The sequence below is a fragment of the Camarhynchus parvulus genome, chromosome 3 (genome assembly GCF_901933205.1).
Source record: "Camarhynchus parvulus chromosome 3, STF_HiC, whole genome shotgun sequence".
In the NCBI taxonomy this organism is placed as follows: Eukaryota; Metazoa; Chordata; class Aves; order Passeriformes; family Thraupidae; genus Camarhynchus; species Camarhynchus parvulus.
In genome coordinates this window covers 55785405-55811351 of record NC_044573.1, presented here as the reverse complement: position 1 = coordinate 55811351, position 25947 = coordinate 55785405, and the positions used below count along the sequence as shown (strand labels likewise).

General features: G+C 40.0%; 1 protein-coding gene across 2 annotated transcripts in view; it reads left to right on the top strand.

The window, feature by feature from the left end:
• Positions 1-25721, top strand: part of PPP1R14C (protein phosphatase 1 regulatory inhibitor subunit 14C) — a 51257-nt gene extending 25536 nt beyond the window's left edge. The window contains exons 2-4 of one of the 2 annotated variants that reach the window (XM_030945857.1): positions 14079-14162; positions 15516-15548; positions 24187-25718. In XM_030945857.1, coding sequence (XP_030801717.1) covers positions 14079-14162; positions 15516-15548; positions 24187-24261 — 192 coding nt within the window. In that variant the 3' untranslated portion in view covers positions 24262-25718. Of the gene's footprint in view, positions 1-14078; positions 14163-15515; positions 15549-24186 lie in introns of both variants that reach the window. The other variant, XM_030945859.1, reaches the window with a different exon arrangement.
• The last annotated feature ends 226 nt before the right edge of the window (positions 25722-25947 follow it).

Genomic DNA, 25947 nt, shown 5'->3' with positions numbered 1-25947 from the left:
CTGCTTTGTCTAGTTTGCCACATGGCAGAGTAACAACTAAGCCAAAATACTGGCGGGGCAGTGTATTAATTAAACAACTTTCTTGTGAACACTATCAAAATACTAATTTGATTGATGTTATACATTTAACTTGAAGAGTTTTGTCCTTTCTCTTGCTGCAATTGCTGGGTATTGAGCTGAAGACCATAGGATAGTTGGTGAGGAAGGAGATGTTTGACTGTATGTTGGAGTCCCTTTTTGTCTCCTTGCCCTCTGTCTTCTGTTAACCCACTCTTAACAGATGGGATCCGGACAGTATTACAGTCTTGTTCCCCTGCTGCTACTTCTGACTGCTGTTCTTTGCCTCTCACAAGGCTGGCAAGGCAACAGCTGTTTCATAATTTTTCTGTTTGAAGGGAGAAACATAGCAGGGGGGTGAGGGGAGAGACTGAAAGACCAGTCATCTTGCTTGCATAAGACTAGAGAGAAATATCATTCTTGTCTCTTTTTAGAGAGCCAGTAACTCCTCTGTGAACAGATTTCCTGTTCTCCAGTGTTTGTGTTCCTGGAAATACAATGCATCTTTCTCCAAGGTGAGAGGAGAAGTTGAGAGCTTTAAGCAAATAGCACTGGTTCTGTCTGCGTGTACTTAGCTGGAGGAACCTGACTGTGGGCTGCTTGTTAGTGTGACTAATTCTGCTCAAGGGCACAGCCCCCTGGGAAGGCAGATTTTAAATCCAGACTGTGCTGGTGGCAGAGATGTGTAACATGCTCTCTGAAAGGGATGTGGTAAGACTTTGGCAATATCCAACAACTGTCTGCTTGATCAAGGGACATGCTGTAGGTAGCATCTCTGCATCTAGAAGATGAATCCTGTTGAGCTTGTTATAATGAACAGATGGCTTGTTAATATGTTCTGCTGTGCTATGGCAAGTCATGCTTCTTCAAGGCATTGCTAGCTACACTTTCATTGCAGAAATTTGTGTACATTCTCTTTCTTCTGATAATTTTCTGTAACAACGGGTAACTGTTCATGCATATGTGGATGTAGGTGTACATTTCTGGTCTGTTGACATGATCCTGAAGGGTTAATGTTTATGTATGTGTGCCCTGTGTATAGAGTATGCTCTTGGATGGTGTAACGTGAAACAGTATTGCAATTCAGCGCAACATCAGTCTCAATGAAGCTACTGTTTGGCTCTATTTTTAATATATAGAGCTGCTGGAAAGGCTTTGCAAAGTATGGAAAGAACTTCAGGAGAAAACTGAAAGACCGCTGTACCCATTTGGCTCTGTCTGAAAAGCTGTGTGTAGCTGGCTGCAGACAAAGCCTCTGATAACACACCCGTGTTTTGGCCTCTGGAAACTCAGTGCTAACCAGAAACATTGCTCTGATTGTGTTCAGGACTTCCAGGAGCTGCAAGACTACACCCAGGTAGTCTTGGTGTGTGCGTTGCCCTACAGAACCAGGAAGCTATTTAAGAAATGAGATCTTGAGTATGTATGTGAGTTCTCTCCTTTCTGGGAATCTTTGGTATTCCTGATAACTGAAAGGATAACTGAAAGTGGCGCCTTCTGGCATTTAAGGTATACTTGAGAAAATTACATTCCTCTTAAAAGCTTTTTCACCTCCTCACATATTTTTCTTTTTTGTTGTTTTTGGTGGTTTTTTTTTCCTTATCCCCCTATGTGTTAATTAAGATACTTAACAGTAATCTTTCACTCTTTTGTTAACTTGAAAACGTGAGGGTTATAGTCCCTCTACTAGGCCTCCAGCCCTGGAAATGAAGGGCTAGGCTTGATACAGCTTGAAAGAAGTAGTACTATCCTGGAGCTGTAGTTCAGTCATAGGAAATGGTTTAAGAAGTTGTTTTCTTTAGCACATGCACGGGAGTGGCACTGCTAAGAAGAAAGGGTGGGGGGAATAAGTGCTCACCCTTCAGCAGCCTGTTGGAGTGCTCTCTCATCTGTTCAGCCCAATTGCAATTCCTCTGCTTTTGCTATTGCCAGTCTGCCAAGTCATCTATTTTAAGGGCTCTCATCAGCCCCGGACTTTCTTTGTTTGCCTACATCATCTTTCTGCTACAGTGATTTGTGAGGACTAGCAGCTGTTGCATGAGCATCTGGAATTTTTATGGTTGTGCTGGAAAATAATGCCTGTTTGTGTATCAGAGGAGCAGAGGGACACCTCAGTGCTTTGGCCCCATTCTGTTTTGGGCTTGCTAACACTGCCACAATCATGTATCTCGCTGCAGTTTTTCATTATCCAATATGAAAAGGTCTGTCACGTTTGCTGCTGGCGAGAGAGTATGTTGTGGAAGATGATAGGCTCTTTAGCATTTAAAAAGTAAAGCTATAAGTAAATCAGAAGCCTCAGGAATTACTTCGGTTTTCTACTTCTAGACAAAGCCAAAACAACAAATATCTTGCCTTACATTATACTTTTCTCCTTCTGTATGCCTTTAATTACTTCTCAGGCTATGGTTATGGAACTACAAAGCTTTCGTTTCTTAAAAAAATTAAAATATATGCATATCATCATAACTTACTTCTTTTGGAATGCCATATGGAAGAAAAACACCCTTTTTCTACAGCCTGTTACAATTTCCAAAAATGCATATGATTAGAGATTGCTGACAATTCCTGACTTTGCATGTTTGTGTCTCTGAAAAATGGATGCAAATATTTTCACATGTATTTGACATCTTTAGAAAGAGAAATCTTGAAGTGAAGTAAGAGAAGAGAACAAATTTCAGGCTGACCACAGCAAAGTGAGAGTTCAGTTGAAAAATTGTACTGTTTAGGGATCAAGGGGGCTGAAATGGGAGTTCCTGGTGCTGTGGGTTTTCTTGGAAGGCAGTTAGGCTGATATCTGTTCTTAAAACAGTTGTTGCAGATCATCTGCAGGCTCTGCCAAGGGACACTTGCTCAGTCTGCATTTTCAAGATGGCAACACAATTTATAAGGTTTGCTGGCTGTTCAGAGTGCAATTCTTTGGCAGTGAGCAAAGGTTAGCTTCTCTGGGGTAAGTAAATGTGCCCATAGGGGCCTTTATAGTGAAATGGGTACAAGAATGTGGGAGCAGTGGGAGTCAGAAGGGTTTGCTGGAAGCTTTTGTTTTACCTGGGCTTTGGGCTTGTTCGCAATGAATTCCTCTCTTGCATTTGTGCTCTGGTGGCAAGGATGTGCTCTTGATGTGGAAATAGAGTGTCTCCTTACAACCCATTTTTGGAGACTCTCAGGAAAGTGTGAATGTGTATACTTGAAACCAAATGAATGGCAAGGCATTTTGACAGACTCCTGAGAGTTTTTTAATGGAGGGATCCTAAAATGGTAACTAAAATTCCTTTCAAGCATGCTACATTTGGATATAATAAAAGGATTTTGGAAAGAAAGAGAATGGTTCAAAGCTTGCTGGCAATTAGATATTGACTAAAACAAAAATGACACAGAACCCATGAGCGCAGATGTCAGGTTGTGAAATGTGTGAAGGAAGGGTGGTTCTGCATGATGGAAATCCCAGTTAACAAACCAGCTGGGAAGATAACACTTCAGTGCAAGAAAGAAATCTGAATGATTCCATTGAAAATCCCTATTTTGAAAGGAATTAATACAACATTACAATGGCATAGAATATAGTCTGAATTTACACATTCAGCTTCACCTTCCAGCACTTACTTGTTTTCTCTATCTTCCAGTGATACAAAATTTTCAGATGAGACATTTATTAAATTGTGAAGTGGTAATGAAATGGAGCTTTCTTTGTATGTTTCTTACTGGCTTGGCCTATTTTTTCTGCAGAGAAATGTTGGGCAGAGCTGGCTTTTTCTAACTTAATGGAAGCATCTGCATTGGCATCATGATGACTCTTCCTTGGAGATTAGGCAAGAATTTCCCAGCCAGGAGAGGAAAGCACAAAGAGGTGTTCTGCATGTTAAAGAGAAGTGGCCATGTTTCTGTTGTACTGGGCAGTTGCATCAGTGTCACATCTGATTTTTAAGGGCTGTCACAATTTTTGAAGTTGTCAAATACATGATAAAAGACAGTAGATAAGTTGTATCTGATTCTCAACTTCCATTTCCTAAATAAACTGATGGAAGTATTTGAATGAATGATGGGGCCATCAACCAAGCAACTCTTGCCAAACTGTTTTTTTGGCTAGCTAGGGATCCCTATAAGCTGTTCCATTCCAAGTCAGAGCCAATTTTGGTTACTCAGTGTTGGATGCTTTATGGCAGGGGCTCTGAGCAAGTGCTTTCTAAACAGCTGCTCATACAAGAACTACTGTGTATGGACAGACCAGATTCAGCACTGCAAGTGTGTGACCCCTGACTAGTGTTTCAGTCACCCATTCAAGCAACCAAGATAAATACCAAACTAAAAATAGCAAGTCCGGGGCCCAGGATAAGTATTTTCAGTTACAGGCACAATAGACTCTTTTGAAAGTTGTTAAAACACAGGATACCATGAAACTGATTTGATTAAAAAAACCCTAAGTAGTGTGTGCGTGCATTTGTTTTACCTTCAGAAAATTCCATTTAGGAGTTAATTAGAGGAAAAATTACTCCTGTTGATTCTTCGCAAATTACTTCCTTAGCTTCCATATAATAATGAATAAATAAATTAAAAAAAAAATGGAGAGGGGAAAAAATCTTGAACAGAAGCAGGGAAAAGAAAAGTAAAAGGATCTGTTATTTAAAGTAAAAGGATCTGTTATTTATCTTTCTTGGCCAAGGCACCTGCACAAGCTGCCAGTGCTGTTCATGGAGTTGCAGGCTGCATCCAACACTGTATGAGTTACCTCCCTGCTGCTGATGGGAGAATGCAGCCAGTGAATTGTGGCAGGCAGCCCAGGCATTTAAATAAAGGGGCATGGTCTTCTGAAAGGGCACAGAAAGCCTTCCTTCCAGCAAGAAAACTTGATGGTGTGCTGGTGACCAACAGTAGGCAGTGTGTCTGCTAGGCAAGCGTGGCCTCAGCTGAGTTGGCAGAGTTCAAAGTGCAATAAAACTTAGTTTTTCTCCTAACACATTATTCTTTCAATAGCAGCTTTGTGGCCCTGCTAGCAAGCAGGTTGGACAGCAGTGGAAAGAGAGGAACCAAGATTTCTTCTTCTGCAGAGGCACTCCAGAGTATTTGGCTGAGGTCACCATGTCACCATTTTCATATGGTCTATATAAACACAAAGGCAACTCTGACAGTAGTGGTCACATTGGTGCAGAAATGTAAAGTGAATTTTAATGTCTAGCTTGCCCATACTGATTAAAGAGAGCCCTTGATCTCTGTTTGAAAATCACACTGCCACCAGTTCTGGGTGTAGGTAGGCCTGAATAGACATTGAAACAGCTTGCAGAAATTATGATGCTTCATCTGTTGCAAGCTGCTAATATTATAAAGCTCTACGTATCAATGTTTTTTCAACTACCTGCTCTATTGCTGTTTGGGAAGTGGTACCGTGTTTTATTTGAAGCTTTGTGTTGCCATAACTGTGTGGCACTGAGGCATTTTAGGTGTGATGGGCAGCATCTGTGATGCAGTGGAACACAGTAGTGGGGGAGTGGTCCAGATTTTCCGTTGTTCTAATTTGTAAAAGCCAGAGTTGCATAGCTTCTGTATATTGAGTTGTTCTCAGAAACTGGCCCTGCCCCCCCCTTCCCTGAGTAACTTCAGTTTTGGCAGTGCTTGTACCTGTCTCACTGTTCTTTAGCTTAACTTCCCCTTTCCCCTCCTCCAGCTGACTTTTTGACATAGTTGGCTGTCTTATTTTTCCCCTCACTCCCTATACAGGTTAAAATGTTGTGCTAACCATGTTATGATTTAGGACCTAACAGCTGACTTAAATTGAGTGCCTGTAACTGTAAGGGGTTTGGGGGGAGCCATGGTGTGTTGCCATCGTTTTTCTGCCCTCTAACCTTCTAATTGAAGGAAAGGCAAAGCTGCAGTGGCATCTGCAAAGGCAGCAGCTGACTCTGTGTTGAATGTCAGTGCAGAAAGGCTTGTGTTCTGGGGGAGGGTGAAGATATTCAGGGAGGCCGGGTGGGGAGACTTGTGCTCTGGATATGGATGTCCTTTCCCTGTCCTCTTTCACAAAGACTTGCCCATAAAGGGAGCTTTCACAGGAGTTGCATTGAGGGATTGATGTTCTTATCTCTGCCCAAAACCCTGATCCCTCCTTACTGATAGAGGGACCCCACCTGGAATAAGGGCACAAGAGTCTTGTGTCCTTCTGTATCACCTGAGTGCCAGGATTGTGCTGTTTCTATTTTTGTGTAGTTGGATGTGATTTTACAGTAAAAACTTCGGGGTGCATTTGCTACTTTAGAGGGGCTGGTTCTTTGAATGGAACTTTTAATTGGAATAGCATCTGTCTGTTTCCTCTGCTCTACTGTCACTTGAGAGCCAAGAGGAGAGGCTGATCTATGATAGTGCCAGCTTGAGACAAACAATGGTTTACAGTGACTGAGGCAAGAAAAAGAGCCCACTTGGGTAATGAGATGGAAGAACTTGGCTTGAGTAGATGATCCTCCCCTGATTATTAAAAATATTAGTTGTTAATTGCTTTAATGAGGTTCACAACTAGAATGTGTTTTGTGTGTACCGTATATCCATTGCCATGTTAATTTATTTTTCACTTCCACTTGAAGTCTGAAGTTGCAGCTGTACCCAACTGCTGGCATGTACATGGGCATTAAGATGCCTTTATACTTAAGAGATTCCCACAAATTTTCAAATGTTTCACACCATGTTTTTATTTGTAGTTGTTTCTAAGTAAGGAAGTTTGAGCTGTTCTTGACTATTGTTAAGTAACATTAACATACAGGATTACTGTTCCAGTTTGCTTAGGATGATATCCCTATATAGGGCTTGTCCTGCTTGAGATCATTCTGATCTGAATTCCTTCCTCCTTCCCACCACCCGAACTCAAACCCCACAAATCTTTGACCTTCATGACTTACTCTTTCTAGGCAACTTGCAAAAGTACTGATTGACAAGTCATGTCAGGTAACATATCTCACAGAGGGAGCATGTCCCTGTTGTTTAACTCTAAATCTCTAAAGTTGTCATTATGCAGACTAATTGCATCAAAACTGTGTCCCTCTTTTTTCCTGTAAGGAACATACTGCTCAAACTGGTCTCCTAACTGTATGACAGGGAAAGATGATGGTGATGGTTATGGAGGAGGCCAAGAATTCTTAACAGTGCTCTTTTAGGGAAGGCTGACTAGCCTGTGGCATAGGCATGCTTTTTCAATTATCCAAGGAGCATGGTGGTATCCTTTTGACATATAATCCTATGCTTTTTCTTATGGTGTGTCTCTGGCTGGGAGCAACACGCACCTAACTTTCATACTGGCCTGGATCTGGGATGCTGTTAGGTTATGCTTTAGATCTTGGAGCTTGAGAGTGCTCCTTGTTCCCTGGGTTCAGACATGAATTTCCAACAGATTTCCTGGTTGAGATTTCCTTGTAGTATTATGTGTACTTCCTATTATAAGCTTGGGGCTCTTTCCCACTTATCTACTAACCAACATTGGGTAAATTGGCAGATGCAGACAAGGCTTTTTACAAGCAGTTTCTTTCTTCTCCGAGCCAGGTGGTTGTGGGTAAGCTTTGGTCTGGAAATCTAATTGCTCTGTTAATAAACTATGGCACTTGAATATAAATGCTGTGCCAACAGGGGTTGTTCTCTTGGTCTGAAAGCTGCCCTAATGCAGCTATGTTTTTTGGACCATGCAGTTTGTGCACACTGGCTGAGCAAGCTGTGGTCTAGCAGTGCCTGCCTCTGTAAACAGCATCACTGTGTGTTTAAGTGTCTGTCCATCTTCTCACCTTTTCTGCAGCTTTGTTTCATCCTCTATATTGCTGGACTTTGCAAATTCCTAGGTAATCTCCCTTCTGCTTCACAGCAAGGTTTGTAGTTCTCAATGCAGAGCTCTGTAAGCATTGTTCTTGGCATTACTCTTGATTTAACAACTGGCAAACACACTTAAAATGTTCAGCTTGTCCAGATTGAAATAATCTGAGCTAAGGAGGTTCACAGTATGTGCCTGCCTCAGCTGGAATATCTTGAAAAGCTTTTTAGGTAAGATTTCACTTATTTCTGAGGTCAAGATTAAAATCAGGAAGAAAAAAAAGTGGTTTTCCACATTGCTTGAGGACTTTCAATAGCCAAGTTGAAACTCTGGTATGTGTAATCTCGGAAATTTTGGAGGGACCAGATTTGCTGTGCGTCGGAGATGCCTGTGGCCAGTTTATGAAAGTGTTCTCAGTTTAATCAAGCAACTCCCTTCTCTTTCACTTGCGCTTGTCATGTGCCTGAACTTGTTAAAGTTTGGCAATAAGCTCAAAGATTGGCATATGTGAACAAGCTTGCTCTGTGGGTAACTAGAAGGGGCTGGGCTCTTGTAGTTTCATCTTGGCAGGGAGCCCTCATCACGGTGCCTGGGAGCTGAGTTGCTCCTTTTTCTGCTTCCAGCAGTCCTTTCTCTGGCCCTCAGTTGCAGAGAAGGAGTACAAAGGATGGATGTAGAAGCAAATACCTGATAAGATAGGAGCAGAGGTGGTAGGATTTTGCAGGAAGCAAGATGTTAAAGCTGAGGACTACATTTTTAAGAATAGGAGGGGAGGGCAATATGTACTGTAATAAAATTAGACTTGTTCTCCAGACCAAGAACTGTATGTAGGGTTCAGAAGACCTTCCTGTGCTTTACCAGCAACTCCGGGGGCCCTTGTGTTTGCAAACTGTTACCTCCCTCTAGTGGTGTGTGCACAAGGCTGTGGACTGCTAGCTCCTGGGTGAGGGTATGTCAGATCTGCACCATATCTATAAAACACCTTGGTCTTGACTTTTATCCAGCCCTTTATACCATGTTATGTAGATGTATTTGTTGCACCAGTGAGATACTGGGCAGCTTGCATAAGCTGTCCTGTTGCCAGGAGTGGACTTTGTGTCCCTCCTTTGTTGTGTATTTAACTGGATCCGCATGATGTCAGACTTGAGGACAGGCTCAGCACAGAGAAGGTTTCTGTTCAAGAGCCACACTGCCACAGATAAATTATGATTATTCATAAACAGTAGGATTATTGACTCAAAATGGGTGAAGAAATCTGGTAACTTTGCCTTGAATGTCTCTGCACTTTTATTCAATAAACAAGAGTGATAGAGGAAGATAGACTTGCTGTTGGTAGAAGAGGCTGCTGCTCTGGTTAGGACAGATTGGGTACAACACAGGGTTTTCTACCTCTTAGTTGGAGCCAAGACTGAATGGCATGTGCTCAAGAGTGAGGCCTCTGTCTCTGTGGTGCCTTTGAGATTTCACGTTCAGTGATGGTTGCAAATGAGATAAGTGCCTGATGGGGGAGAAAATATGTAACTGCATGCTAAAGATTGTATCATACTGGGAGCAGCGTCCTAAATGTGTTCACTGACTATCAGCGGTGCAAACTAATATTCACTGTTGCATGAACTACTTCACCTGGACCAAGAAAAAAAGAGCTGATTTTTTTTTTGTGTTCAACATTAGATCATCATGTCTGCTATGGCATTACTGATGTTAATATTTTAGGATTGGAGAAAACATGCTGTCATTTAGTAATTGGGTTTTACCACTGAGGATTCTTCTTCTTACTGCAAATTTCATGAACACTGGCACTTTTGAGTACCTCCTTGCTGTCTTCAGCATCCTTTCCTAATCTTCATTTCCTTATACCAGTCAATAGACAGAGTAGTCTTTTTGTCTTGCAAATAGCTTTGTTTTAGCTGTGTATTTTGACTCTACACTTAACTAGGATTGGCTTTAAACAAAAAAGAGCTTTCTTTAATTCTGGATTAATAATTTTTGATCACTTAAACTAATTTTTTTGTTTTTACTTCTATCCACTTTTCCCCTCATGCTTAAGTCCCCCAAAACAAGTGAATGCTTTGAAATATGAAGCACATAAGTTTTTCTTTTGAGTTTGATAAGAATTACTATTTGATCATATTCATTTACCTGGACTAAGTGCAATCCATTCATAATCCCACCAGATTGCATATGCAACCAATGATTTCTAGTCCTGGTAATTTGTGGGGTTTTTTTATTTATCATCCTGAGACTTACACCCCTGTCTTGCAGTGCCATCCATGCCTGCAGATGAACTGGTTTAGAGCTGCCTTTATTAGATGCCCAGCAGATGCCTGTTCTAAAATAAATAAACATTTTAATACATTGAATGGATATTTCCAGCAAAACTGGTTCTGTTTTCTACTTTGATTTTAATCGCTTACTGGCAATCTTCCAGGACTCTGAGAGAAATCCCTGATTAGTACAATCTGAAACTTTCATATGCCTGAATTGTAAAATCATCTTTCCTTCCTCTTCCTTCATTTTTCTCTTGTTATCCTTTCCTCCTATTTCCAAGCTCACTATACAAATGATGACTTTAACTTTTCTTGCTGTGTTTAACTTCTCCTTTCTTTCCGAGATTTAAAATCTAAAGTAAAAATCAAACAAGCCTATTTAATTATTTCCCAGGACTGCAAATGTGATGATGCACAGTGAATGACAGTGAGGGTATGGGATAATGGATTAATTTGCTAGTTGGATTTATAGTGGGAAGTTATCCATAGGGCAACCATTGCCCTTTAAGTTTTAAACCCTCCAATAAATGTTTAATTAGTAGATACTTGGAATGAGACCTGCTTTTGCTGTATTGGAGGTGCTCTCCTCAGGGTCAGCAGGCTGGACTGTGCAGGTGTTCTTCACGATGCCCCTGCAAAATCTGGTCCTTTGGCTTAAGCTGCTGTGGGAGCTGGTTTTGAAGACCTTTTTCTGGTCTCACTAATGGATGTTCACCTGTTTCTGTTTCATTCAGCACTGCCAGATGGAGAGGTTGTCTTAAACTGCTACAGCTATTTACTACTTAATGCACGTTTGTGCCCAAGGTCTTTTGCCAGCAGTCTGCAAAGAATTCATTCAATCTAAAGAGTAATGGGGCTGTCTTTCAATGCAAGGTTGACTTTAAGTTTTATTAAATATCATGGAAGCTGTCTTTGATATTTTCTGACTTTTGAATGATTAAGCAGAAATCAGCTCATGTTCTGCCTACATTGTCAATGCAGACTGCAGAGGGTGCTTAAAAGGAGAGTGTCCATCCTCCTCTCCCCCAAGAGTCTCGGTTGATAGATGTTTGCGCCCAGAACCCCCACACCCCTATTTTAGCTTTTCTGGAGGCTGCTCCATGTCAGCATGCTGCTAGTGGTTCCTTGGTCCCCCCATCTGCTATTTGCATCACTTTGTCTCCCTCTTACTGGAGCAGAACTGGTGGCAGTGTTTGTTTTTTTGCACAGCCTCATGACAGTAACAAGATCCTTAAATTACCATCCTTTGGCTACGCACAGACCCTTTCAGGCTTGGCCCAGCCCAATTTGTATCTAGCTGCTGAATTGTAATTGGAGCAACCAGATTAATGTCACCAATAAAATCTGTCAAACAGAAGGCATGACTTTGTCTTTCCTCCCTCTGTCATTACAGCTGTTATGGAGAGGTCGGGCTCCTGACCTCAGGGCATGTTTTTCATGCCTTACATAAAACTCTTCAGATGGTGCAGCTGCAGTAGTTCAGATGGAGAAAAGGTGTTTTGATTGCTTGTTCATTCAGCCAAAAATAAGAGCAAGAGTTACCTTTTTGGGCTCCCCCCTCCATTTGTGTTATGTATCAGAGTTCAAATCTGCTGTGAACTGAAGAAGATAATATTTTACAGAAAATGTAACTTAATTGAATGCCATTGTGTCAGATACAATTATAGTTCCTTGTTTCAGAAACATTTGTAATTTATTTTGTATTATCACTTTTTGTGATGTACAGGATCTGTTACCTCCTATACTGAAATTTCAGTGAACTGCTGGTGCAGTTGCCCTCTGAATTGATGGCACTGTGAACTTTGAAGATGTAGGAGAAAGTTGATTTGAAGAGGGAAGGAGCAAGGATTTCTTCCATTTGACTGGTACCATTCAGAGTAAAACTAACCTTTCAGGAGCACTCAACTTCGATGAAGTGTGATCACAAAAAAGCATTATATACCTTCTAGGCAATTTCCCCTCACTGCTGCTTTTCAGCATTGTTTCAGTTTGCTAGAATGCTGCTCCAAGGGACAAGAGTTCAAAATGTGTATCTGACAAAATACTGAATGTGCTGAACAGCACTTCTGAATGCAAACATATGCACAATTGCTATTTACACAGTTCAGTGGATGTATATTTGATAAGTTTACAATATTAGCAGTGACTCCAGGCACCCTGTCTGTATTTAGGCTGAGCTGCTTAGATAAAATGTTCAGGAGATTTACTACATATGTGGGGAATTTCTGGTTCTTGGTGTGATATACGCATTAGTATAGAGTTGGGATTATAAACTACTAAGTAAATGTACCACTGTTATGGATTATTCTTTATCCTTTCCAGTTCTGATAGCTTTTACTGAATATATAGCCTATGGAAGTCTTCTCTTCCTCTTGTTTAAATTGCTAGTGAATCTGTTGCATTGGGTTAAAAACTGCCATATTGCCAGATTGTGTTACAGTAACTGGTATCTTTACTTCATCTCAGCAAATGTCCACCCTTCCTTTCTGACCAGGCTGATTGGGCAAAGGGTGTGCCTTGTGCATTTTTGTTCATTGAGTCTAACTGCCTGCATGACTGCCCTGTAGTGTCCCTGCACACTTTCCTTCAGAGATGAGGAATGAGGAACTTCGTCATCCAACTTCTGTCTTTCCTCCTCACACTCAAGAAGATATTGAATAGTTGGCACTTTAGCTGGAGTTTAATACACCTAGTTGTTTGCCACTTTGGTGCTTAACTTCTCTTAGATTAACTTGAACTAACTTACCTTTGTTGTTAATGTTTAGACTGTCTTTTACCCAGTAGAAGAATAATTCGGTATTACCTGAGGCAGTTGCTATTGGAGCTGTTAAATTATTTCACAATTGTTGGAACTTCTGCAACTTGCTAGAACCACCACATTTTTGTAAAAATGCTTCTTTAAGCTTCTTTAAGGATCTTGAGAAGTGTTGGTGGGGTACAAGAAAGTAGCAGCACCTGCTGTTGTGATCTTTTTGCTTCATCCTGACTCTTGAATCCACCCTCTGCTTTGGAGACCTTCAGGTCCCTGTTTTCATTAGGTAGGTACCAAAGTGATGCCACAGCAGTCAGTCAATTGATGGCAGTGCACTTGTGGGAGAGGAGAGTCTTGCAGTGCCCATGTGTTGGCTTAGATGGAGGAGGGTCAACAGAGGAGCTGTGTGCCATGGCACTGAGGCCACTGTCAAGGCTGGACTTGGTGTGGGAGAGTGGCTGAGACCAGAGTTTTCTACGTGCAGCAGGGAGCTGCATAACAGTTTTGATGAGAAAATGTATAAAATGGCCAGCAGGATGTTTTTTGCATAACTGAAAACGCAATATGTGGTGATATCTGTGGATAATGAATTCTCATTGAGATTCTAGAGCTCAGAGGTCCTTCAAAATGTATGGACTGCTGCTCTGGCTCAGGGAACAAGGCATCTGATGTGTTGGTGATGCACAGAGAGAAGTGTGTGGGTGGAGGAGGTTTAAGGAAAATTCTCTAAAGTACTCTATGCCTTAGACTTTGTGCTTCACTGCACGTACTGAAAATCTGAGTTCTTCTGATGGAGCATGTATGTCATTCTTGTAAGCCAACTTTATGCAAGGGAGATCTTCCACAGTGTTACCAAGAAAAGCAGTCCAATCAAAAATGCTTTCAGAACTATTTTGTGGCTTGCTGCAGTTGTTATCTACTTCCTCTTCCTTCTACTTTTTCTTCTATCTCCTCTTGCCCAGTAATGTGAGAGTAGCATGATTTGTCCTGCTGGCCATGAGTTAGTAACACACCCTGGCTGAGAACAAAGGATTTCTTAAGAGCTGTCACCTTCTGTAAGGCTGGGGCTTGGCCTGATGCTGGCCTGGAAGCAAGGAATCAAGCCACCATCCCCTATTGATTTCCTTGTCTGGCTCCAGGAAGATGGGTTTGTGTGCCATCACTAGGCTGCTTTTGGGGTTAGTTAAAAGATAGTTCTATGGACTAAGTGGGTATTTTTGCATTTCAGGAAGAAGAAATGCCAGAGGTAGAAATTGACATTGATGACCTTCTTGATGCAGCCAATGAAGAGGAGAGAGCTCTCAAATTACAGGTAATATTATTTTATAATTTTAGATCGGAAGGTGGGTGAAGTAATGCATCTGGATCAATATCTTATGTTCCATTGAATCTAAATGTAGAATTAGAATTGAGAGATTCCTAGATCCAGTCTAGCATAGTCTACCAGACTGTTCAAAGTTAATCAAAATCCTTTTAGATAAAAAAATTTTTGAAGGTAGGTGATAACACTAGTAAATATAAAAGCTCAAAGAACCCAGTAATAGAGGCAAATATGCTAGGCCAAATTAGCCTCATTCTAATTTGTACAAGTATATGAAATAAAGAACAGAAAATGTAGGAAAATGAAGAAAAGCACATGGAAAAAGCTGTATGACTGAGAGTCAGTTATGATGACCAAATAGTTTCTGTGATTCACTTTAGCAGTAGAAATGTGTATACAGACCAGAAATCTTCCCTTGTGCTTAGACTACTGGCAATTATTTCTTTCTACACCAGAAAGAAATTGGAACCCATCAAAAAGTTCAAAGAAAGGGTAAGATGGTCAGGAACAGGAATTAGTCAGGAAATTCAAAAGCTATCTGCTGAAATTAAACAGTTTAAACCAGGTCTCTAAACTTTTGAATCTTGTGTGAGGTAGGAATCAATGAATGGAAGAATGAGGGGGAAAAGAAAAGAACTATCATTGCCTTAATATAAATCTCTCTGTAAATCAGCATATAAAACCAATAGGAAATGTCTCCATATTTATAATCTTTTCAGATGCACTAAGAAAAGGAAAAGTGTTCTAGAGTCATGGCTTGCCCTCAGCTTGCTCCTGGGAGGTGACTAATGTGGTGCTTCAATGCAGCACATCTCATTTTCGTGCCTGTTAGCACCCTATTCTCAGTGCCCGCTGGCCAGCCACAGAGACCGGGGCATGGCCCCAGGCTGTTTGCTCAGCGTTCACAAATAGCTTTGCTGCTTCTGCCTGAACTAGCTGCAGCAGCCCCCTGCTAGGAATGCCCTGCTAGGAATTACTAACGTCTCTATTTCTGCATTGCAAAGGCTCTCATGTCCTCACAGAAAGCTGCCTTTCACATGTCTGTTCCTGGGAGAAATGTTCTTGGATTCTCCTCCTGTTCTCAGTTTTCCTTGGAGACAGGGGTTTTGTAACTTCCTACCTGGAGAAAGAAGTCATTATTTCTCTCCTGGTACAAATCATTCTGATCCACATAGGGAGCAAAGGTGATTTGTATAACTTTGGGTTTTCACTAACATCTTCATTCAGTGATTTCTGTTCTTGCTTATTTTCTTTCTCCCCTCCCCTGCCAGGTTTCATACCATGACTTGTTTATGTTCACTATTACTCTGTATGGATACTGACACTTTCATATTTTGCTTCTAGGAAACTCTTGTAGATTGCTACAAACCAACAGAGGTAAAAGACTTTTTTAAAATGCTATTAACTTGTGGAAACTGTAGTTGTGTTCAAGCTAAAGTAACTTTATTTTTATTCTTATGATAAAGTAATTAGATTAACATTAATGGCTAGCTGATAGACTTGGAGCTTTATATCCTAAAAATATTTGTGCCTCTCACTTAGCTACAGTAGGAATGTGATTGTACCCTGTGGAGGAACTGCTGGTCATTCCAGCTGAACTACCAATATTGTTTGCTGTAATGTCCTTCTGACTATACTGACTTTTAAAGCTGCTATGTTACAAGAAAACTAAATATAGTTATCATTAGATGGCTAAAGTATTTGCATGTTGGACTGTGCTCTTCACTGTGAAATAATTTCATTTTATCTAGGACAGTAAATTTTATTCTGAGAACTTTTATGCAGATATGCTGCTTAGCTAATTGTTTGTGTGAATGGACTTGAATAAAATTGTGGGGTAACCTGCACTAGCAGGATTTAGTTACTCAACTTTCAACTTGTGTATCTATTGATGTGTCCAGTGCCATTATAGCCTGCTTTTCATACAGTAATGTGTGCTTACTAGGAAGAGTAAATATTATAAAGAAACTCCTTTGACTCCTTGTAAAAATCAAAAGTTTAGGTAATGGGTCACTTAGTTCCATTTACAGAGTCAGTTCTTCCCCAGAAGTGGCTGCTGCAGTGTTTAATAGAGGGGTTGGCTAACGGGATTGCTCTTGTCACAGACCTTTCAGCTGTGCATGACTAGAAGCCAGGTGTTTGGTTTTGAAATAAGGCTGCAAATAGGTTGGTTCTTCTGTAATGTCTGCAGCTGGACCCACATAAACTGGTGGGGCTTAAGGATAGTGAGACTATCAGGAAGAACTGCTGGTATGGTTGAATAAGCACTTCACAGTCCATGAGATATTTTCTTCAAGGCTTTTCCATTTTTATTGATTCCTATGGTAGATTGAGAAGATTCTCCAGAATTGCTATGATAGTTGCTGGTACAAACATTTTGACAGAGGGGAATTGACTCAGAAAGACTCAGCCGATAACACCTGTAGAGTTTGTTGTGTGTTGTATCTTTGTTGTCTTACAGCAGATAACACACATGTTCCATTATGGAGATGCCATAATGCCAAGTCTTCAGCTGTCTCACTGTAGTGATGCTACACTAAAAATGACCCTGTCAGCTTCTCCAGCCTTCTCTAAGCAAGTGCCACTGAACACTGGTGCTTCTTCTTAAGATAGGTGTAAAGATGGATACAGCTGTGGAGCCTGGTATGGCTCTTGTCACAGGCTAGTAAGAGAAAGCTGGAGTCATGACTAGGTGGGAGGAACAGGTTGCTAAGAGTTTAACAGTCAGTCATGTGCTGACCTCTTATCTCTGTGCTATCTGAAGGCAGAGGAAGAAGGCAGAGATCCAATAATTACTCTTCTTTCTTCTTCATTAAACATGCCACATGAATGATTTTTTTTTAGCAATAAAATTTGACACAATGCAATGCAGATTTCAGAAAGCTGATATGGATACATGACAGATGCCAGTGAGGGTTCCACTGGAAACCTTGGTTGTAGAATTACAGGGAAGATTTGTGCCATACTGGTAAATTAAGCTGGTGTGGCAGCTCTCAGGAAACAACATTCTGGACACATCCTTGTCTGCCCTCAAGGCACTGGATCAAGGTGAGATTTTAGTGCTGAAGTGGTCACCTGTGTCTTCAATCCTTTGTGGATGGGATGGAGGCAGCTCCCTTATCTGTGAGAATTTTCATCTTCCTTGACAGTCTATAGAGATAGCCAAGTTGAGAGGGTACTCAATCCACTCACTCTCTACACTAGCTGAAAGGATGTTGTAGACAGATGGTGTTGGCCTCTTCTCCCAGGAACTAGTGGTAGGAGAAGAGGACATAGCCTCAAGCTATGGCAGGGGAGTTTAGGTTAGACATTAGGAAGAAATTCTTCACAAAAGCACTGGTAGATATTGGAATGGGCTACCAAGAGATGGTGGAGTCATCACCATGGAGGTGTTCAAAGAAAGGTACTTTGTGCCATGGTTTAGTTGACAAGGTGGTATTTGGTCATGGTTTGGACTCAGTCTCAGAGGCCTTTTCCAACTTAATTGATTCTGTGATTCTGTGAGGATAGTTTCCAAAATGAGTCACATCCCAGGACTGTTTTACAATAGCAACTTTTCTTCATCTATGGCATGGTGAGCTCAGTAATACTGCATGACTTCTAGCTTAGGCCACTTAAAAATAGTGACTTTTGTCCTGCCATGTGTGGACTAAAGAGCCTTTTAGTTGACTTAAACTTGCTATATAAGGCTTCACACCTTGACTAGAAAATCTGCACTCTTTTTTTATATTTGCAGACCATTCAAAACTATTGAGGTAGTTGGCTTGTGAAAGGATTTTTAGAGGATTTGTGGAGAATGGATATGAGCTAATGAAATTTCTCCTGACCAATGAAATACAGTCTGTCAAGTGCACTAGGGGTTTTATCATCAGGAGTTATACAATTTGCAAAAGGTAGTAATCCCTAACTGGGGGAAAAGTTATGTAATATGATGTCCCTGCTATTCAGAACATAAAGAAAAATAGTATAGGCAAAAAGCTTGACTCAAAGCTCTTACCCAGCTGTGAAAAAAACCCTCTAAACCTGCAAATGTATATCTTAAGTCAGTTTTGCTTAGTATCTTCCATTTAGACTAAAGGCTAAGGAAAGACTGAGGAATGTTTATATGTATCCTGGATTGACTTTTCATCAGGAAGCTGAGTTATCCAGGTCACTTAAAACATGAGAAGAGTTCCCAAATTCTTTAGTAATTTGGCCAAAGATAGTAGCTGACTGTAACTAATGAGGAACTGTTACAAAACCTTTCTTCTAATGGAAATACCTCTAGACTGTTGAATGTGCTTTAAAGTATTAAAAGCTTTTCTTAGGTAGCAGTTATAGCTGTTTTAATTTGTATGGAAATATGCTTAATGTGGGACCTTTATGTAAAGAATTATTAAGTACACAAACTCAAAGGATTTAGTATCTGCCAAATCAGTGCCATAATCAAATTTTGGATCTGAACTTTTGTAATTGAAGAGGAACAGGGAGCAGCATCCTCTTCCTGCATCATCTGTGTGCCAGTCAGTTCTTTATATAGTCCCACAGGTCACTTGTGGAAAATCTTGCTCTGACATTTGTTGAGTTGCTGTCTCAGCTCTGTCTGATGTTCTCTGTCATCATCTGGTGGTGGAGAATCTTAATGTTCACAGTAAATATAACAGATTTAAATATAATGTGCAATCTTGATGATGATCTTTGCATACTTCACAATAGATTCTTATTTAGGACAGGAAGACAGTTGTGATTGTGAAATCCATGAGGTTTTTTCAAGACACATATTTTGAAAAAGGCTGACTAAATCTGTATTGCTGTTATCTCTGCTATTGGTAACAGCAAGGCCACTTATTTAGACTGGGCATTGGGGAAAATTTGAAGAATTTATAGCTGATGTGAATTAGAGCTTCCAGTAGTGGGAAAGTCAAAGTGATGACAGGAAAAATGACAAGGAAACTCTTAAACTGCTATGGGAGAGAAATCCAATGAGTGGGCAATTTTTATGCTCACTGGCTCCAAAAGATGCAGCTGAACGACGCAAGGTCTGCAGATAATGAGTGTTTGAAGAGAACTGAATAAATTAGATTTGCAGTTTATTTACTTCTTTCTTTTCTCATAGAAATATACGAAGCTTAAGATGAATGAGCTGGAGATCTCTCCCATTCAGGCAGCATTAAATCTATTTTGTTAGTACAATTCTTCACTTAGTGCAAAACGGGAGAAAAAGGAGATGAAATTGTATCGTAAAAGGAAGTTGCATAGCTGGAAGCTTCTAGTAATAATTTTTAATATGGTTTGCAAACAAACTATGTTGAATTGTTGTGCATATTTTCTGGAGAACTTGGGCAGAGATTTGATTACTGACTACTCAATTACTCCAGTGGTTGGACTATTTCAGCAACTTCTAACACTTTTGAAAAAGGTAGAGATGCATTAGCTTAACTGTATGTTTCTCCAAGTTTAATTCCTAGTTGGAGCAAATGACAGGCTTGTGATGCAACTTTTTAGAGTTGTCTAGGCACTGTGGTTTTAAAGATAAAAGCTGTTTTGTGTATGTATTGACATATTGTATGTTTTTAGTATACAGGCATGAATAGAAAGCTCAATGCTTCTTAACAGAACCCCATAACCCCAAACCATAAGGTTTGAAGGACCTTATGTTTATTTTGTTCCTAATATGTTATCAATTATTTCCAGTTAATGTTACTGTTTGTTTTTTCTATTGCAAGGCAGCAATTTATAGGATACCCACAAGAAGCAATAGTCACTGCAGATGTGTCCTAAATCCTCAATGCAGTGTGATGCCTTACATCTGGGCAAGCCAGGGCAGCTGATAGGTGGTAAATTATTAAATCACAGCAAATGTATTTTATGTCCATATTACTTGAAATGAAATAGGAGAATTTGTAGAGAAAAAAGGTTAGAAAACATGTTTGTTTAAAAGCAATGCAGGCAGATGCATTTCAAGTAAAACATGATTTCTTGTTCATTCATTTGACCACTGAATTCAGTGAACTAAAACTTTTTATGTGTCTGCTGAGATCTGCCTTATATTGTACTGCAGCATTGGAGGGAATTAAGGTTGCATGTTTTCATTTCTGCAAGTAATCATGAACACAACTTATAAATACCCACAGCAATATCAGAAGGGAAGAGCAAGTGGTGATTTGACAAGAATAAGCTGTGCTTGTTTACGTGCTGCTGAATTGGAGAATCATTGGGCTGCAAGTCTTAACTGTAGCTAAGCTTTGTGGTGTGTAGTTAGTGCCTCATACAGAGCTCACCAAAAAGCTAAAGTGCTGCAAAAATGTCATGCTCTGGACACTGATGGTGCTGTGGCCTCACTGGAGAGGGCATGTTGAGGGCATCATTCAGTGAGGCTACAGAGATGCTGTGCTGGTTCTTGCTAATAGAAGGCATCTTCTGGCCCTGTTCTCCCAAAGCAGGGAGAACAGTTCCCTTTTCTCTATACAATTGGCTTTAGGGGGGTTTGAGCCTGTGTGGAAGAGAAGGTGTTTGGCAGTAAGATGGGTTATTATTTAGGTTCTTTCCCAAGTAGCTATGGGATTGCTCTCCAGGCTGACTTTAGTTTTTACACCCAACTAATAAAGCCATCTCCAAGAAATAGCCTTGGGCAAACAGTTAATCTTGGTTTTTGACCTGGCTACAGGGAAGTAAAGCTGTGAAGGAAAGCTGACTTAGGGTTCACTTCATGCTCTAGTGAAGCAGGAGGACTAGAAACTCTAAATTTTAGTTTAAAAACTAGACCTACTAAATGTGTACTGTTTGAGGAAGAGAAATCTGGAGAGGCAGAGTCTAATTAGTCTCCAGAATTAATTGGAAGACTTGAATAGGAAGCCTGGAATTCATTGTCTGTCAAATGACCTCATTAAAACAATGAGTCACACCACCAAAGCAGAGAGGTGAAGTGATTTCCTCCCCTTCCCTGAATTATCATTTCACCTTTGTTTTTTGCCTTTATTATTTTTTGCCTAAGGCTGAATATAGATGAGTTCAAATGAACTATAGACTTAATCTGTCTCTCATTAAAATTTGCCTTTGGAATTAGAAAGATGTCTTCTAGAAACAATGATTTAGTATTACAAATTAAAAAGAGTCTCAATACTTGTAATAAGGGTGCCTCCTTGCAGAAAATCTGTAAAAAAAATTTAACTAAGTCTTCATGCATTTTTGCACTTTCTAAAAACTTTGTTTTTTATTTTATTTACCAAGGCACAAAGTGCTGGTGTGAGATTTTTCTTGCATTAGAAGTGCATGTAGCCTGTGTATTCCTGGCTATAACCCTTCAAGAAATAATGAGTAAGTTTTTGAATCCTTAGCTGAATTATTCTTGTTTTTTAACTCCATGAATTACATCAGTATATATATGTAGATAATTCAAGCTGTATTACAGAAGTGCTTTTAACATAGATTAGTACGTGATCAGCCTTCAAATGTCTGATGCTGAATTTCAGCATATCTTGTTAGGGGGGATTTCAGTAAAATGCTCTGTGTAAAGTGATTTTTGTGTACAAGGTAGAGATAGATGTTGTTATTAAGTCTTGACTCAAATGGCCACAAGGAGCAACACTGCAATTTTTGAGTGATGGCTTAAGAAAACAAAATGGGTGTTGTTGACATAAACCTGAGGTGGTTAGTTACAAAGTGAAGGTTTACTGAAATGCTGTGAAGTCTCCTTTCCTGCCTCCATGAGGGAAAATGTGCATCTTTTCTAGAACGCTGCTTTTCCTTCATGGGGAAGGAAAAGCAAAGCAAGAAAGGCACAAGTACCAGAGCACAACTGGGTTGATGACAGCCAGCTTCATGTGAGTGTCAGATGCAAAGTGATACTTAAATCAGAAATGTGCTGAACCAGTGCTGTGGTTTGGGCGTCTATGGAAGTGCACAACAGCGCTACTGCATTATGCAAAATGTCTGCCACATGCAAAATGCTCTTGTTGGGTTTTACTCTTTGGTACTGCAGACCCTTATTTCAAGGGGAAAAAAAGTTTCTGGGGGATAAAGCCTTTAAAATTTTTATATGTACTTCTTCAAATGAATGCCTTCTCTGCCTTAAGAATACTTGCAGTTGCTTCAGATCTCCTTTAGGAGATTGACCCTGCACTTTGGTTTATTTTGGCAATATTAAGTTTCTGGATAGTGTTAAACTTGCCTGAAAACTTCAAGCAAATATCTTGTTTTGCAAAAGAAGGTGCTTTTGATAACTCTTCAAAGTTAAATGGAGAAATTCCTCACTTTTGCTATAATGTCATATTAAAAAGCAACTGACCCTTGGCTACATTTGATATCTAAGAGAAATTTGCTTCAGACTCTACTGAGTTGTGGGAGAATGGGCAGAGGAATGGCAGGTTGGGATATCCCTAATAACTGCAGAGTACCATAGGTGTTCCTGCCTGCAGATGTCCCTTCCCATAAGGCTCTTACTTCAGTGAAGCTGCTGGAGAGTTTCCAGATGCAGTGTCTTCTTGTAGAATATTTGTGGCTTGAACAGACAATTTAAAAAGTTTTTCTAAGGGAAGAACTTCACTTCAGCCCATTCTTCTCCAAAGTTTTCTTAATCTGATGGGACTATTTTTTTAAATGGAAAGACTTGCTGAGAGGCAATACAAATGACACTAATCCCAAGTAAAAATCTTCTAAGATTGCTTTATTTCTTTAATGATTGTACTGCAGGGCTTTATATAAGTTTGATAGTAAAAAATCCTGAAGTGTGTTTATATGCTTCAAGCAGCACCATGCCATATAGTTTTGCATTATGTAACAGATCCTTACAGTGATGATATGATGACACAGAATTAAGGCAAAGTTTGTTGAAAGCTGTGAATTTTACAGTAAGCATGTCTTCCTCCTTCTGATTTTTCAGTGGAGAAGTACAGGACTGTGACATGTTTAAAGTTTATATTGTTCCAGTGGCTTGTGCCTTTGTGAAGTAAGACAGCCTCAAGATGGAGGGAGAGGATTTGGGGGTCTTACGAAACTGTTTTTCTGATCATGTAATTAGGCTGTCTGTCCAGATGGGAGGCATGAAATTGATATGCATAGATGTATTCCTGAAGTGGCCTTTGCTTAGTTCAGGGTGGAGACTTCAAGCACTCATCCAGGAAATCATGCTTTTTAGTTGTTTCATAGTATCATAGAATGGTTTGGGTTGGAAGGGACCTTAAAGATCACCTAGTTTGACTGCCAAGGGCTGGGACACCATCCACTAGGCTCAAAGCCCTGTCCAACCTGGCTTTTCACATCAAGTTAATAATTACATTCCATGTTTACAGCTAGCTGATTTCATAAGAACTTTTTTTGTAGGTTCATACACAGTACTGCGGATAAACATTGTTTTCCCAATGTGACAGTAAGGAGGTCTTTAGCTTTTAAGCAAATCTATAAGCTTCTGTTCTCACATAGTTTAAAAAGAGGAAATCTGCTGAAACTGGGGAAAATATCACTGTGAATAAAGGCCTTTAATTTGTTTGTTGTGTTCTGTTTTTTGGGTTTTTTTTCTGGGAGGTGTGGGGGGTTGGCATTTGTTTGTTTTCAAAGTAGTGTCATTCACTTAGTTCTGCAACCAGTTTAGCCCATGAAAAACCAGTGGTGCTACCTCTTGTACAGCTCACTATGCAGCCAACCAAAATACTAGCTCCAGCATGGAGAGTGGCAACAGAAACACCTCTTTTGGCAAGAGTGCTGATTTCTGTGCAGGCTTAAGCTGTGGAAGTCTGCTTTGACTGTTTGCATTGTATCCAGCCATAGGTTTTGCTTCATTCAGTAGTTGGTAGACGGCCCTGTGCAGTAAAAGCCTGGAAGATGGGTTGTAACTGAGCCAGCATAATCACAAGGAAAAGCTCATTGTTCACACTTCTGCTGGATGGGGAAGGATGTGTATTAGGTTCCTGGGATCAGAGAAATTCCAGCTTAGCAGTAAAAGCTTAAATAAAAATGTATCATTTGCATTTAAAAAAACCAACTTGATTATAGTATTATGGGATCATTAAAATTGCTCATATTTTCTGTTTTTTCCTAGGAATTTATCAAAGAGCTGCTAACTCGGATAAGAGGAATGAGGAAACTCAGTCCCCCTCAAAAGAAGAGTATATAAATAACTCAAAGTAATAGCACTCTGTAAAAGACATGGCAAGGGAAATGGGACTTTGAATACAAGACCTTTATTAAAATAATTGTCTTTCTCCACAACTTTTTTGATTTTATTCAGTTTTGACTCAAGGATTTTTTTTTTTGGTGTGTTTTAAGGGTTCTTTTTTAAGTGTCAATTATTTTTTATCAAAAATATCAACAATTTGGATGCTGCTCAACTTTCACCTGGAGGATTACTGAAGCAAGTGAAGAATCCAAGAGTTAGAGATGAGGGGCAGCAAGCCTATGTGGTGAACCAGAAGATCTTGTAAATTTACAGAGCTAGGAGACTTCTCCTAGCAACTAGTTGGATAACGTTTCTTAAGTTGGTTGTACATTTAACTCATGGATGTCAAGTTTCTTGTGCTTGTCTGTACATAAATTTTAAAGTGGGTTGTGAATACTGTTTCACATGATGGAAGGAGAAGTTTGTTATAGTAAATTATTTAAATTGTGGTTATTGCAAATTTGCTACCAAAAGGTACCAATTTAGATGACTAAAATGAATGCTGCCATTTTTCTAAATACCCTTAAAGCAGCCCAGTGAAGAATCTCATCATATCTCCTTGTTTAGACCGCAGCATATGAAAATTGGGAATTTTAAGGGCTTAATTTGTAGACTTAAAAGTTATTTGATTGACTATGATGCTTTGCCAGGATCACTTCCTCTCCACCTCATGGTGTCTTGGAGCTGTGCTGACCTATTCTGAATATGGGCCTGGAGTGATATCTAGAGAAATGTCCATGAGCATTTAAACTGGTTCATGCTGGAGGAAAGGCAGTGATACCAAAATGAATTGCAAGTACTGTATTGCATTTAATGATGTGGTCTTAATCAAATGCAGATTCCTCCCCTATAAAGGTAGGCAAAGAGTAATACAGCCTTTGTTTCTGGCTCTGCCCTGAGAAGTGGGAGACTTCTTAACTTGGGCTCTCTTACTTGTAAGAGCAAGAGCAGAGATCCCTGCTCCCTTCTGGAAAATGTCCTAACTAGAATGTTTGATAAGCTACCATTTACTGGTAGGTGACATTAGTCAGGCATTTTATATCAAGGGTGCTCTGAACATATTTTATTTTTCAAAAGAAGTACATGTTTGTGAATTTTATGTATACTGGCAAGCTTTTTTAATGTATTTAATTTTGTAATGTTTACTGATGATTTTATTTACCAGATATTTACTCAAATAAATGGAACAACTTGTGACTTGTTACATGTACACTTTACAAGACTACTATTGCTGAGTAGGTTTGTAAATGGAATTGCTTGTCAAAAAGAGAAGCCTGTAAGGTGGTAAGTACATGGGAACTCAGCTGTATTGACCCTAACTGGCTTTTAATGTACCCAGTATCACTCAGCCCTTGCCCAGTGTCACTCACACTCCTGTAACCTGGTGCACATTGGAAAATCTCCTCCAGATGAGGCCTTCCTTCCCTGTGCCTTAGGGAATTTAAAAAGGGGTGGGGAAAAAAAGCTTGAAGTTCTTTCAGATGGATGCTGATAAATTCAGATATTTTTTTTGTCCGCCAGAGATGGACTGTAGGGGAAGGCTTACACTGGGTGGCTCTCAGTTTCCTAGTGAAGGTGTGGCAGAAGGGGATCTTTCAGAAGGAGGCAGTCTATCTTCCTTTAGACACCTTTTTGGATCCTCAA